The sequence below is a fragment of the Pseudonaja textilis genome, chromosome 6 (assembly GCF_049901715.1).
Source record: "Pseudonaja textilis isolate UNSWEBS1 chromosome 6, rPseTex1.2, whole genome shotgun sequence".
Classification (NCBI taxonomy): Eukaryota; Metazoa; Chordata; class Lepidosauria; order Squamata; family Elapidae; genus Pseudonaja; species Pseudonaja textilis.
Window position 1 is genome coordinate 8,876,515 of NC_141995.1, and position 15,162 is coordinate 8,891,676.

Below are 15,162 nucleotides of genomic sequence, written 5' to 3' on the forward strand. Positions count from 1 at the left end.
ACAGTTCCTGAATTGGGGTATTGTTTACTTCTTGATTGTTGGTCTGCTGCTAACATCAGACATGGGATTCTACCGGTTCGCACCTATTCGCTAGAACAGATTGTTAAAAATCTAAGCAGTTCAAAGAACCGGTTGTTAAAAGAAATTACTGGCCTAATCCTGTAAGGAAGGCAGGAAGGAAACATTCTGGTGTTGCTTACAGAAATTGCCTTGAAATCCCACCCCTGGTTAACAGGTATTGTTAAAAATAAATGCATGGGTGGCTGTGGATCTCTGCACCGGAATCCTTCCCATAGAGAGAAAAAATTGCCTTTTGCTCCTTTGTAAGGCAGATGCTGGAATAACCAACAATAATAAGCCAACAATAACTTCCAGGCGGGTTACAGATCATCAATCTCAAATCAGCGTTCAAGCGCAGTAGATGGGCAGATCACTGGAAATAGCATCGGCAGATTCTCATAAAGCATTGCCAGAAGGGAAACAGTTGCATCCAGAATCCCACTTAGTGCTAAGATCGGTCCCCAGACTGTTTTAACAGCCTCGGTCAAGGAAGAGAATCAAGACTTGAATGACTGGGCTATTCCCAGGAGATCCATTCTAGGCTCATAAAGAAGCTAGGAACACTGCGGGAAGCTGAACCATACGGTTGCTGCATGTGTAAAAGGGGGACTGTGATATAAGTACAAATACTACTACAGCAGCAGCTGTGTGGCCCAGGCAGAGGAGAAGTTCCTTACTTCTGTTTCATGTTTTCTGCAAGAATTTCTGTGGAAAAGTAACTTCTCGTCCCTTATTACTTTTTTTCACACGTTCCAGAAACACAAACAAGAGATAGGACAACTTCGAATTATATCAAGCATCCCCCCTGCAAGCTCTTTTTAATAGCCAGGCCTCATAGCAAGCTTGCTTGGTTTATATTTATAATTGCACAACTCTAAAAACATCCATTTGAAGGTTTTGATTCTCAACTGCAGTTGAATAACAAAGTTGGAAGGTCTGGTGATAGATACGCCTATCTTTAATAGGTTAAAAAAGGAAGAGATCGATCTTTAAATAAACGAATTACACAGAACTATCCCTCTAAAATTGTATGCCGTTCAGTCCTTTGCATAAGAGAATGACCGACAGCTTTCAATGGGTTATTTAATGAATTTAATGTATTGCAATACTAGGCTGGAATGAAGGCAGTTAGCCTTTTAGTTTTACACTGTGGGAAAAAGAGGTTCAAACAAGTCCAAGGAACTCCATTTTAACGAATGTAATTCGTAATAATTGGATGTAATTCATAATAATCGATAATTGAAGCTGGGAATTTCCTTCATCAGTTTCCAAGATGTCTTGGCTATAATTGTTGGGGTTCCTCAACTAGGAACTGAGCCTTACTAATTGCCTGGAACCAGCCCTCAATATTTATTCGGGTGTTTCTTTAAACACTCAAAGCACAATTTAGTGGCTGCTGCATGAATGAAAAAATTGGAGATGAGCATAAAGAGGAAGAGTTATCAGTTACGTGCCAGATCACTTTGGTGTGTGAGGTCATTTAATGGAGATGTGTGCATTCTACATAATTCAGGCGTTCAGTAGTAAGCCCCCTCCGGGAACTGATTTCTCAAGAGGACAAATACAGAGATAAAGCAGCCATATCCAGACTGTCAGGGTAATAAAATCTGCAACTCCGGTGTCAAAAGAGATTAAAGGCTGGAATGACTGTATCCCGTTTTGGCCCAGAGGATTTCTTTAGGCAGTGACATGAATACTGAAGCCCACCATGACTACCATTTTGATCGAATGACTGTTGAGAGCAGTTCAAATGTCTCTAACAATGTTCAGTTTTTATAAAGGTGGTATGACGCGTCCGATTCTTCTTCTGGGAGATTTGCAGTGAAATGTTCTGAGAGAAAAAAATCTAAATAAGGAAACAAAAAGCCACGGAGGTTGAAAGTTACCTTGCTCAGGGTGGATGCTACCAGGGAAAATAAGGGACACGGTGGCTAAGACGCTGAGCTTTTGTTGATCAGAAAGGTCGGCAGTTCGGCGGTTCGAATCCCTAGCGCCACATAACAGAGTGAGCTCCCGTTACTTGGCCCAGCTTCTGCCAACCTAGTAGTTCGAAAGCATGTAAAAATGCAAGTAGAAAAATAGGGAGCTCTCTCTTACACATATTCTCCTTCATTTTGTAGGCATTTCATCCTTAATAATGTACTTTTTTGCACACAGAGTACATTTTCACATGTTCTGTGGGGCTTTGAGCTGAAAGTGCAGCCGTACCATTTAGGGAAGTAGAAGGCGCAGCGGTTAGAAGGCAGTATTGCAGGCTGACTCTGCCAACTGTCAGCAGTTCAATCCTAACCGACTCAAGGTTGACTCAGCTTTCCATCCTTCCAAATTTCGGTAAAATGAGGACCCAGATCATTGGGGGCGATATGCTGAATTTGTACACCACTTAGAGAGGGCTGTAAAGCAGTGTAAAATGGTATATAAGTCTAAGTGCTATTGCTATTAGGACCTTCAAATCTCAAGGTCATAATTTTAGTGGTCCGTCAAAGTACCACAATTTTGAAAACCCCTAACATTCACTTCTTCGAAGTGTCCTCCTATCTCTTTCTCTCTGCTTTCCTAGGTGAAGTGGTATTTCTAGTTCCCATGCCGGCCGATGATTCTGGATTAGGATGGCAGCCTTTGGCCAGTGGTGGTAGAGCTACCCCAACAACCACCTTCACCCAACAGGACATCAATGAAGGTGTCATTTGGTACAGGCACTCTGGAGCCGAGACAGAGAGTGACTCATTCCGCTTCCAGGTACGTTACACCATCGTTAAGTAATGAGTGTCAAGCCTGAATTTGGTTAGGTGGTGGATTCATATGAATTCAGTTTGACATACTTGAGAGCTGGAAGGAGGGATAGCTGAGGTGGATGAATGAATGAATGAATGAATTCTTTATTGGCCAAGTGTGATTAGACACACAAGGAATTTGTCTTGGTGCATATACTCTCAGTATGCATAAACAGTACTTAACAGATAATCAGAGTTGGAAGAGACCTTGTAGGTCATCTTGTCCAACCCCCTGCCCAGGCAGGAGACCCTACACCATTTCTGACAGGTGGGAGTCCGATCGCTTCTTGAAAGTCTCAAGTGATGAAACTCCCATAACTTCTGAGGGTAACTTCTGTTCCATTGGTTGATTGTTCTCACTGTCAGAAAATTTCTCCTTATTTCCAGGTTAAATCTCTCCCGGTTCAGTTTCCATCCATTATTCCTTGTCTGGCTTTTGAGTGCCTTGGAAAATAGTTTGACTCCCTCCTCTCTGTGGCAGCCCCTCAAATATTGGAAGACTGCTAACATGTCTCCCCAGGTCCTTCTCTTCACTAGATTAGCCATGCCCAGTTCCTGTAACCATTCTCTATATGTTTTAGTCTCCGGTCCCCTAATCATCCTGGTTCCTCTCTCTGTACTTTTTCTAGAGTCTCAACATCGTTTTTATAGTGTGGTGACCAAAACTGGATGCAGTACTCTAGGTGTGGTCTTACTAAGGCTTTGTTGAGTGGTATTAGCACCTCACTTGATCTCTATCCCTCTGTTAGCTTTTTTGGCAGCTGCTGAACACTGCTGGCTCATATTTAGCTGGTTGCCCACAGACTCCAAGATCCTTCTCACGGTTACTGCTGTTAGCCTGGTTTCACCCAGTCTGTATGTGTACTTTTGGTTTTTCTTGCCTAAGTGTAGGACTTTACTTTTCTCTACATTGAATTCCATTTTGTTAGATATGGCCCAGTGTTCTAGTCTGTCAAGATGCATCTGGATCTTGAGCCTATCATCTTGGGTGTTAGCTATTCCTGCCAACTTAGTATCATCTGCGAATTTTGTAGGTTCCCCTTCTATTCCCTCACCTAAGTCGTTAATGAAGATATTGAAGAGTCCTGGGCCTAAGACGGAACCTTGTGGCACCCCACTGCTTACTTCCCTCCATGTAGACTTAGACCCATTAAGGACTACTCGTTGAGTACGTTTTGCCAGCCAGTTGCAAATCCATCTGGTGGTGGTGCTATCTATTCCACGTTTTTCTAGCTTACCAAAAAGTAGGCTATGGTCTATTTTGTCGAATGCCTTGCTGAAATCTAAGTATATTATGTCCACAGTATTTTGCTGCTCTACTAATTTGGTCATTATGTTGTCATCAAGAATCATAGGGGACAGCCCTTAATGGTAGTCATAGGATACAAATAATGGAGCTCCAGCCAGAACAACATAGCTGGATAGCTGCTTGGCCAGAGGAAAGAGGAGCGAAGTTACCAGGAAACAGTTTCACATCCTGATTGGACAATGTGACCTATTCTTTTGGAAAATTTGAGACAATTCTAGTTATAGTGGTGTGGAAAGCCGGGAATCTTTCCGTAGTGGCTTTCCATGAGTTAGTGCGAAGATGGTGGTATCTTAATAAACTGGTTCTTTGAGGAATTGAAATGCCTCGGAATTCCTTTTATCATGATTGCATTTCTTGGAACCTGATAACGAGTCCTTTTATTCGGTCTTGTTTGATAATGCCTTGGTAAGACCACATTTGGAATCCTGCATCCAGTTTTGGTCACCATGATATCAAAAAAACGTTGAAACTCTAGAAAGAGTGCAGAGAAGAGCAACAAAGATGATGAGGGGATTGGAGGCTAAAATATGCCCAAATATGCTGTTGATAAGCAAAATGGTTGTTAAGTGAGTTTTGTTCCGTTTTACGATTTTTCTTGTTGTTAAGTGAATCACTGCAGTTATTAAGTTATTAACATGGGTGTTTAGGGACTCTGTCTTCCCCATTGAAGCCAGATTCGATGCTTGTCAGTATTGGGTAATCGCATGATCCTGGGATCTTGGATAACCATTTGCCTGAAATGGGGTAGGGTTTCCTGCCTAAGCAGGAGGTTGGACTAGAAGACCTCCAAGGTCCCTTCCAACTCTGTTATTCTATTCTAACCATTGCCAATTACCAATCACCCAAATGTTGATCACATGACTACAGGGTTGCTTCAAATGGTTGTAAAATAAAATGATCCTAAGTAACTCCCCCCCCCTCCCCCCAGTGCCATTGTAACTGTTGTAAGTCGAGGACTACCTTTAGTTGTTACAGCCAATTAATAAAAGGAGCAGGATAGCCTTATACTTTACAATATTCTTGTGGCATTTTTGTTCCTCAGTTTCCCAGGTAAAGAGTCCCAGTTCTGTGCTACTCTGAGATTTTGGACTTGTGGTTGTCCTGTATGCATTTTTCAGTGTGTAGCATGATGGAAGGGAAGGTCGCAGTTTGGGCTTTTCTGAAGAACTATATTGCAACTGTGGAAATAATTATGTAGTTAAACTTTTGTGTGGTTTCTTGTGTGTGTGTGTAGGGAGGTGTAGAGTAGCTGTGTGTAGCTTTATTCTATCACAAAACAATAATCTATCTGCCAGGCTGCAGATGAAGGACTAGCGGCTGCTGAGAAAATGCAGATGGATGATTTTTTTTAAATTAATATTCTGGGAACTGCGTTTCCAGCCACCGCTCGCAGAATTGATCTCCCCAAGCTCGCTTACAGATCTGTCATTTACTTCCCTTTCCATGGACTTTTCCCCCAAGGGTTCGCTTGACCGAATCTTGATGGTGGTCTAGGAAACTCTACGATCTCTGTTTCCTTTTTTTTTTGAGTCAGGAAATATTCCGTGCCACATTTCTTTCACGTCGCGTAAGAGGATGGTGTCTGCGTGTTGCCGTTTATTGATTTCTCTGTCGTTCCTTGGGGTGGCCCTTCTGAAATCTTCTATCGATTCAGGGGATCGGTGGCATAGCCGCTTATCTGCTGTGGGACGTGTGTGGGTTGTAGGATGCATTCGGATAAGGCACTATAGCGGTGTGTTGTTTATTTATTTGGATTACATTTATTGTAGCTGCACATTGCAGAGGACTGTGGATGGTTTACAGGACCCATCTCAGGGGCTGCCACAAAGAAGAGGGGGTCAAGCTATTCTCCAAAGCACCTGAAACCATGAAACACACAAGGAGCAAACTTTCCAGAAATGCGAATGGTTGTCTGTGACAACCAAACCACTCCCCTTTCCTCCTATTTATTCCCCAGCCAGGAAGGGGCCAGTCAGCATCCATGTTTGTTTTGCTTCCTGAGCCGGCTCATTGTTCTCCATTGTTCACCTCTCCTATCTGCTCTGCGCATACGCGCATCTGGAACAGTCCCCAGATGTTCCTCCTCCTCACTCATCTCTGACTCCAAAGGCAACTGCCTCTCTGGCTGGGAAATGCCAGACGGCCCTGGCTCTATCTCTGTGTCCGATGCTGAGCGTCCATCAGAGCCTTCCCCAGGCGGCAGAACTGGCTCAACCTCCTTATTGTCCGAATCTGCCACCAGCTCTGCTGGCAGCTGGTGGGCCACACAACCAAGGATAGAAGCAGCATAGGACTAAGGACACATTTCCTGACAGTTAGAACAATATACCAGTGGAATAACTTGCCTCCAGAAATCATGGGTGCTCCAACACTGTAGGTTGCACCATTTGTCTGAAATGGTATACGCTTTCCTGCTTGAGCCGAGAGTTGGACTAGAAGACCTCCAAGGTCCCTTTCAACTTTGTTATTATGTTATAAAGTAAACAAAAGTCCATTAAAAGCACGCAAGCCAAAACAGGGCAGACCAGACCAAATATCTATAAAAACGATAGAAGCAGGATTAAAAACATGACAGGAGCTGCATAGGCTTCCTCACCTGAGGCCTGGCAACACAGGTAGATGTGAAAAGCCTTCCTGAATCACGGGACTATGAGTGCCATCTGTATTTCTAGGGCAGTGTTGCTCGACCTGGGCAGGCTTAAGATGAGTGGACTTCAACTCCCAGAATTCTAGCTGACTGGGGAATTCTGGGAGCCGAAGTCCACACCCCTCAGAGGTGCCAAGGGTAGAAAACATTGCTCTGAGGGGATACTCCTCCAGAAGGGCTCCATGACAATTCGCTGTGTGGACAACTCACTACAGCCTCACAATGGTCAACTTTCCACAGCCAGCTCTCCATGGCTAACTCGCTGCAGCCAACATGGCCAACTCGCTGTGGGCCAAGTCACTGCAGGACAAGGGTTATACTTATGTCAAAGAAATGGTGGAGTAGAATATTTAAAGAAAGGAAGCAAAAGGAGGGACAAAATGAAAACTAAATGACAAAAATTGAAACAATTTCTGTTAATCTAGTTTAAATAATTAACTTGAATTGAAATTTGCCCTGCGGTGAATTGTCCTGCAATGAGTTGGCTGTGGCGAGTTGGCCATGGTGAGTTGGCCGTGATGAGGTGGGTGTGGTGAGGTGACCACAGCAAATTGGCTGGGGCAAGTTGTCCCGTTCTGCTTCCAGAGAGTAGGGACGCTAACCGAGAAGGCGTGGTTTCGGTGTCCATTCAGGTGACAGCATTTGATTGAAAGAACTTGGAATCCACCTACAGGTAGCCCTCTCTTCAAAGATACACTGGATCCCCCAAAATGTACTCGGGACCTAGTTCTGCTCTCTTCCACATTTTGAGCACTTGGTAACTGGTCTGCATTTACAACCATGTCTTGTGATCATGTGACCCCGATGTAGGTTTTTGCTGAAAACTAGCATTTTGCTTAAATGTCAGCTCTGAATCTGGCCTGATGAAGGCCATTTTTGAGGTTTCAGTATTGCCACAAAGGAGATGGGGAATAGGGAGGGAGAGAGAATAGAGATAGCTGGGGTTTTTGTAGCCAAAACAAAATACATTCTCCTGGGAACCAAGGATGTTCCAACACAGGTGACTGAAGAAAGGAGGAGTGATGTTACCAAGCAACCAGACAGCATCTTGATTGGACCATGTGACTGTTTGGGAAAAGGGGGGAACTTTTACTTTTAATTAGGTGAAAACCGTGGGAACCTTCAGAGTCGGTTTTCACCAGTCTGTGCTAATATGATAACTCCAAATAAAACGGTTCTTTGAGGAATCTACCTGTTTCTGTTTGCTACTGGGTGTATTACTTGGAACACTGACATTGGGTTCACTTAAAGACAGTCATATTTGCTTAAAAATCATCACAAAAGGACGTAAAATCGAGTCAGTCATATGAGTGTCCCTTTCTACAACCATCAAGACTTGCAAAGTGATGACCAAGCTCCGTTACAGTCATAACTCAAGGACTACATGTACTGGGAGAGTGAGCCTTAATTCAATTTTAACAGAGTTCTCCCTTAGGGAAAGGGTAATACAGACAGCATTATCAATAGTAGGATCATCTCTAATATTTACTCCAAACTCACAATTGGGATTATCAATAAACCCCACTATATCGGAGAATGGTTTTACATATACACAAGCGCCTCCTTTTCACAGAAACAATTATCATTCTTGAATTCAGATATGCTTTCAGAAATAAATCTAAACCCCAATATCACAATATTATAAAAGCAATCATAATTAGTAATAGTCATAAATTAGTAATGTGATAAATGCTGTGGTTTACCTTAGTTTTCTGATTTTTGGCAATGCCCAAGAAGGAAGAATGGGTGAAAATATGTATGTGTTTTAATAGTTTGTGTGCTAGATTAAAAGACCTTTAGAAATACCTTAAAATCTCGGTCAAATGTACATAGGGGATGATTCTAGCAAGTTTGTTTGACATAACAGGTAATTTGAAGGAAATTTTATTTATGTATCTACTTTTCAATTCTGTTCTTTTTGTGTGCAAATGTACCATCACAAACAGGCAGCATTTTTTCTTAATGTTTCTGATTTCTTTGGAAAAAAAAAGAGGCTTACCTTTTTATAGTTTACAGCTTCAAAATTGGACATATTTAAAGATTAATCCTATAATTATTTTCTTACATAATTTATTTGCATCTAATTTTTCTTCTTAGAAGTAGCTTTATCATTATGCCAGCAACCTACACTGTAAAATTTCCCCATCCCCCAGGTGTATTTCTCACTGTGATTTTCTTTTTAAGCTATTTTAAAATGAAATCTTTGGATCATTTTTTCAGGGGGCAAAAAAAAAAAAGAAATAGTTTTCTTTTGCCTCAGTTCTAAAAATGCTTCCAGATTAATCCTAACTGAAGTCACAACTCCTCTGGGATATTAAGATATCCGACATTGCAGAGTTGATTTAATCAATTGCACACATTTCAGAAGAAAACACATTATTTAAAGAATTATATCAAAAAAGACAGGACCAACATTATTTTTGCCTTGTTATCTATGTATTTATTTGGAACATCAGAACATCAAATGTTCACCCCACATGTGGAAAAAAAAAAGGTTCCTGTTATAGATGTTATAATTTTATTGGTCTAAAACAGGGGTGTCAAACTCAAGGGCCGGGGGCTGGATCCGGCCCAGAGGGATACTTTGATCTGGCCCACGGGGCCCTCCTGGAATCAGTGAAGGACCGACCTGCGGTGCTTCTGCCAGTGAAAATGAGCTCCATTTTCAGCTGCCACAGCCTCCTGCAACCCTCTGCCAGTGAAAACGGAGCTCGGGTGGGGGCCGCGTACAATCAACAAATGGGTGTAAATTGAAGACTATCTGTAATCTGTAATCTCTCTGCTCCAACCATTTCATAACCAGTGGTGGGATTCTACTGGTTCAGACTGGTTTAAGCGAACTGGTAGTTCCGTTGAGCATTTGGCCCCGCCCATCCACCCCTACTCTTTCCTGTGCTTTATTTCCTGTTTTTTTTTAGCAGAGCTGATTCACGTGGCAGAGGGGTTTGCCGCGCATCAGCTGTTTTAGTCACTTTGTGCTGCAGTAGAAGGTAAGTGTAAGACTTTGAAACGGGCTTTTTAAAATGCAGTGTGTGCACGCCCTCACCGAACCGGTTGTTACATTGGTTGAATCTCACCACTGCTCCTAACTGCACTATGAACCTATCTGTCATGAGGCATAAAAGTCTCACTGCCTCTGTTTCCTTTGTGTGATGTCATCTTTGCAGGTCTCTGGTGCAGGTTTTCCACAGACTCATCTTGAGACCCACCTGTTCAACATTGCCATCTTACCACCTCACCGGGCGTCACCTGTGTCCTCCTCCAGATCTTCTTTTCACATGACAGTAAGTCCAGAATTACATTTCTCCCCAAATGCATGTTTCTTTAAACAGGGGTCACTGATAACAAAGCTGTACTTTATGTTTTTATTGGAGAATTTATGCAAACTTGGATTATACAGGCTTTGTATACTTAATGGACCAGCTGAGGAGCATCATAGCTCACATGGTTAGGACACTGGGTTGACAAGCAGCAAGCCCATGTTCAAGACCCGATGCTGCTATGGGAAAGGGTGAGCTCCCATCCTTTGCTCCAGCTCCTGCCGGGGACATGAAAGGAGACTCCAACTGGGCATGCTCCAGGCAACAGTGAGAGTCTTGGAGCTTCTGACACGAGTGCGATGCAAATGGACCAGCGCCATCTATAGGGCGAAGATAGTCAAAAAAGTCAAGATGGTGTATAAGTACACATTTATTTGGTAAATATCTTATCTTTTAGGCACTAGAAGATCGTGTGACACCTATTCAACCCCATCAACTGTCTTTTGTCAACTCGCAAACTCAAAGTGAAGAAATCACGTACAACGTGACTGTACCCTTGCCTCCAAATCAAGGCAAGATCATTTCATATATACATTTTTTTTCCTCTGTGATTGTTTTTACAACTGAAACCGGTAGGCAGGTAACCAGGCAGTGGGGAGGGTAAGTTGAAGAATTGTGAAGGTATTTATAAATTAAGCATTCATAAATTAACAAATTCTTGGGAACTTACTGAACTTTCTTTGGTCAAAACTGAAGTGTTGAAGGAGCCATGGTGGCACAATGGTTAGATTGCAGTATTGCAGGCTGACTCTGCTGACTGCCAGCAGTTTGATTCTGACCAGCTCAAGGTTGACTCAGCCTTCCATCCTTCCGAGGTCGTAAAATGAGGACCCAGGTTGTTTGGGGCAGTATGCTGATTCTGTAAACTTCTTAGAGAGGGCTGTAAAGCACGATGAAGCAATATATAAGTGTCATTGCTATAGCTGAATGTTTGCCTCCATCTTAAGTAGAGAGACTTGGATTAAGCAAAATGGTTACCCTTCAAAACTGAGAAATAGGGTGCAAATCTGAATTCTCACACATCCTTTTTGCACTTCTCAGGCTGGTGAATTGAGGACTGGGTTGTTTCTGCAGAACTATTGAACATCAGATGTTGAATGGAAGAGAATGCTCTTACTGGGATTAAAATCTGAACTGGGAAAGAATACTTATTCATATCATATTTGAAGCAAAATTGACAAGTTCCAAAGACTCATATTTAACGCTCTGATAATAGAGATTTTGGTGGACATGAGCACTGCAAGCCTTGGGGTTTTGATTAGCCTCATATAAAATCCATAGAAATTCTGATTGGTTAATCAGAAACTAGACAGCCACATGTATCAAGAGGAGTTAAGCAAGATGGAATGGCTGGTTGAAGGTTCTATCCTTATTAAGTGAATGCAGGTTTAAGTGTTGTGGACAAAGCCACTCTGAAGTTATGGACCCATCAGCAGAACTTTGGAAGAACATAATTACAGTCTTATAGAAAACATATTTGTTAGAATTTATGTACAATATTTGACTACTGTACTTATTTACCTAACAATGATGGATTGTTTATAGTCTGTTGAGATTAACTAAGAAATAAATAAACTCTCTCTCCATTGTAACAGGCATAGTAGAGCACAGAGACAAACCATTCATCCCGGTAACTACTTTTACCCAAACGGACATCAACAATGGCAAAATTGTCTATCGTCCACCTAGTGCTGGACCGCATATTAGAGAGCTGATGGAATTCTCCTTTGCTGGTAAGAATTTAACCCACTAACTAGCACTCATTCATAGATTTCCATCCATACCTTCCCAATGTTCTCTAAACCAATATTTCTCAGCAAAAGGATGATTAGGGGACTGGAGGCTAAAACATATGAAAAATGATTGTTTGACTTGGGTGTGTCTAGTTTGATGAAAAGAAGGACCAGGGGTGACATGATAGCAGTGTTCCAGTATCTCAGGGGCTGCCACAAAGAAGAGGGAGTCAAGCTATTTTCCAAAGCACCTGAAGGCAGGACAAGAAGTGATGGAAACTAATTAAGGAGAGAAGCAACCTTAGAACTAAGGAGAAATTTCCTGACAGAACAATTAATCCGTGGAACAACTTGCCTCTAGAAGCTGTGGATGCTCCAACACCAGAAGTTTTTAAGATGAGATTGGACAACCTTTTGTCTGAAATGGTATTGGATTTCCTGCCTAAGCAGAGGGCTGGACTAGAAGACCTCCAAGGTCCCTTCCAACTCTGTTATTCTATTCTAACCTTAAGATGAGTGGAGGTCAATAGGCTGGTTGGGGAATTCTGGGAGTTGAAGTCTACACCATCTTTTGATGTTGAAGAACATCGATCTAGACAACGGTGGGAAGGTTGAGCAATAGATTTTAACAATATTTGAAGGATTTAAGATCCCAGCCATAAGAAAACCAAGGAAGCACCTGGGTCAAATACTTATGAAGGATCTATGGCCCTTTAAAAATGTTCTGCCAAAAAAGACACACTTTTCGTCCTCAAAACAACGCATTATGATAAGGGTAACTGATGTCCACTGTTAGAGTACCCACAACTTCTGAAGGCAGCTGTTTCACTGGTTGATTTCTCTCACCATTAGGAAATTTCTCTTTAGTTCTAGGTTGTTTCTCTCCTTGGTAGTTTCCATCCATTGTTTCTAGTCTTGCCTTTTGGTGCAAGAAACGTGATGGCATTTTCGTCTTATGTTAGCCTTATGCTGGAACCGTGATGGCGAACCTATGGCACATGTGCCACAGATGACACGCGGAGCCATTTGTGTGGGCATGCAAGCCCCAGCCAAACTTAACTGCACTGCGCGTGTATACACCTTCCAGCTGATTTTTAGCCCATTTGAGGCCTTTTTCGGCCTCCTTGAGTCTCAAGGGAAGCTTCTGCAGCCTTTGGAGGCTGAAAAACAGCCCATTTTGAAGTGACGAAACAGGCCTGTTTTTCGGTCTCCCGAGGCTGCAGAGGCTTCCCTCAAGCCTCAGGGAGGCTGAAAAAGGCCTCAAATGGGCCGAAAATCAGATGGAAGGAGCACGCATGCGCAGTGTGTGCGTGCGTGGGGGGGGGTGGGGCACATTGACTTCTGGGTGCTGGCATGCGAGCGTGCGCACAATTTTTGGCACGGGAGCCCCAAAAGGTTAGCCGCCACTGTGCTAGAATGTTAAAAAGACTAACATTTTTGCTCTCACCATTACGAATTTGCTCCTTAGTTCTAGGTTGCTTCTCTCCTTGGTTAGTTTCCATCCATTGTTTTTTGTCTTGCGTTTTGTGCAAGAAATGTTATGGCATTTTAGTCGTACGTTAGTCTTACGTTATAGAATGCTAAAAATGTTAGTCTTAAGCCAGAAACGTCATTCAGATTCATCTTCCAGGCATGCGTGGTGAACGCAGAGCATGATGCTTCTATTAGCCCCTCTGTTAGCTAGCAAGGTAATGCCAAGTCCAATATCCTGAAATTTAGGACTCCACCAAAGGAAATCATGAAGAATAGTTAAAACACCAGCCTCCTCGTGATGTGGCAATCCATTCCAGTTTGTTGGGTGAATATTAATTCTGCCTTGCAGTGAAGCCATTTATAATTTCTCTGTTCTGTCTAATAATATAGGGCCATCCATGATTTGTGGGGCCGTGTGCGTGTGTGTTTCACAATCAAATTTTGCAGCAATTATACTGCTAATCATCAGATCAGTATCAGTTGATGAATTAATATCAGCTCATGAAATTCCCCCAGGTCCTATCAAATTTGCTTGCGTTATTAGGCATTGCTTAGACGTTACACCTTAGATGCGTTGCAGTCCAAGGTGCTGCTATTTTTATGTCTGCAAAAGGAACAAACATACAAAGTCCAATAGGAACCAACATGCTTTGCTTGCTGTGTTTTTAGCCAGCCAGGAGCGAAACACGGGGCGCACAATGCATCAAAATGAATGAGAGCTGTACTGAAACGAGCTGCCAAAAGCTGAAACGCAGGGCATTTTTCAAAAGTACTCCTTTTTTTCCACATTTTAAAGATAGATTTTGTGTCAGCCTTTGCTATAAACAGGCCTAAGGTACTTAAAAATACCCCCCCCCCACACACACACACGGTTGTTAAAATCCTGAGTTGCTTTTAAATAAGATCCCCAAAGATCCTGAAGCTTGGACCAGGGCTGCATTTTATCCCCGTCTTCCCACCTTGGTTAAGGATAGTATACCAAACTTAGGGGGTAATCCTCGACTTACAACTGTTCATTTAGTGACCACTCAAAGTAACGACAGCGCTGAAAAGAAGTGACTTACGGCGGATGTTCACACTTACAACCGTTGCAGCATCCCCATCGTCACATGATCATGTTGAAAAAAAATGGAATAACAGAGTTGGAAGGGACCTTGGAGGTCCTCTAGTCCAGCCCTCTGCTTAGGCAGGAAGCCCTATACCACTTCAAACAAATGGCTGTCCAGTCTCTTCTTAAAAACCTCCAGTGATGGAGCACCCACAACTTTTGAAGGCGAGCTGTTCCATTGTTTAATTGTTCACACTGTTAAGAATTTTCTCCTTAGTTCTAGGTTGCTTCTCTCCTGGATTAGTTTCCACCCATTGCTTCTTGTCCTGCCCTCAGGTGCCTTGGAGAATAGTTTGACTCCCTCTTCTTTGGGGCAGCTCCTCAAATATTGGCTGACTGCTATCATGTCACCCCAGTCCTTCTTTTCATCAGACTAGACATACCCAGTTACAGCAACCGTTCTTCGTATGTTTTATCCTCCAGTCCCCTAATCATCCTTGTCGCTCTTCTCTGCTCTCTTTCTAGAGTCTCCACATCTTTGTTATTTTTACATCGTGGCTGACCAAAAACTGCATGCAGTATTCCAAGCGTGACCTTACCAAGGCATTATAAAGTGCTATTAACACTTCAAGTGATCTTGATTCTATCCCTCTATTAATGCAGCCTAGAATATTTTGGACACTTGTGTCGACCAGGATATATATATATATTCACAACAGTTGTAGCATCCCAAAGTCAGATGATCCCCATTTGTGACCCAACCCAGCCTACTTCCAGTATGCAAAGTCAATGGGGGAA

The 15,162-nt window shown here is 42.6% G+C and overlaps 1 protein-coding gene across 1 annotated transcript in view; it reads left to right on the forward strand.

Annotated features, from left to right (window-relative positions):
* The window catches only part of FRAS1 (Fraser extracellular matrix complex subunit 1), a 393,348-nt gene that overhangs the window by 261,857 nt on the left and 116,329 nt on the right, over nt 1-15,162 (forward strand). Inside the window, exons 30-33 of the mRNA XM_087935788.1 lie at nt 2,621-2,799; nt 9,958-10,074; nt 10,508-10,622; nt 11,706-11,843. Coding sequence (XP_087791914.1) covers nt 2,621-2,799; nt 9,958-10,074; nt 10,508-10,622; nt 11,706-11,843 — 549 coding nt within the window. The remainder of the gene's footprint in view (nt 1-2,620; nt 2,800-9,957; nt 10,075-10,507; nt 10,623-11,705; nt 11,844-15,162) is intronic.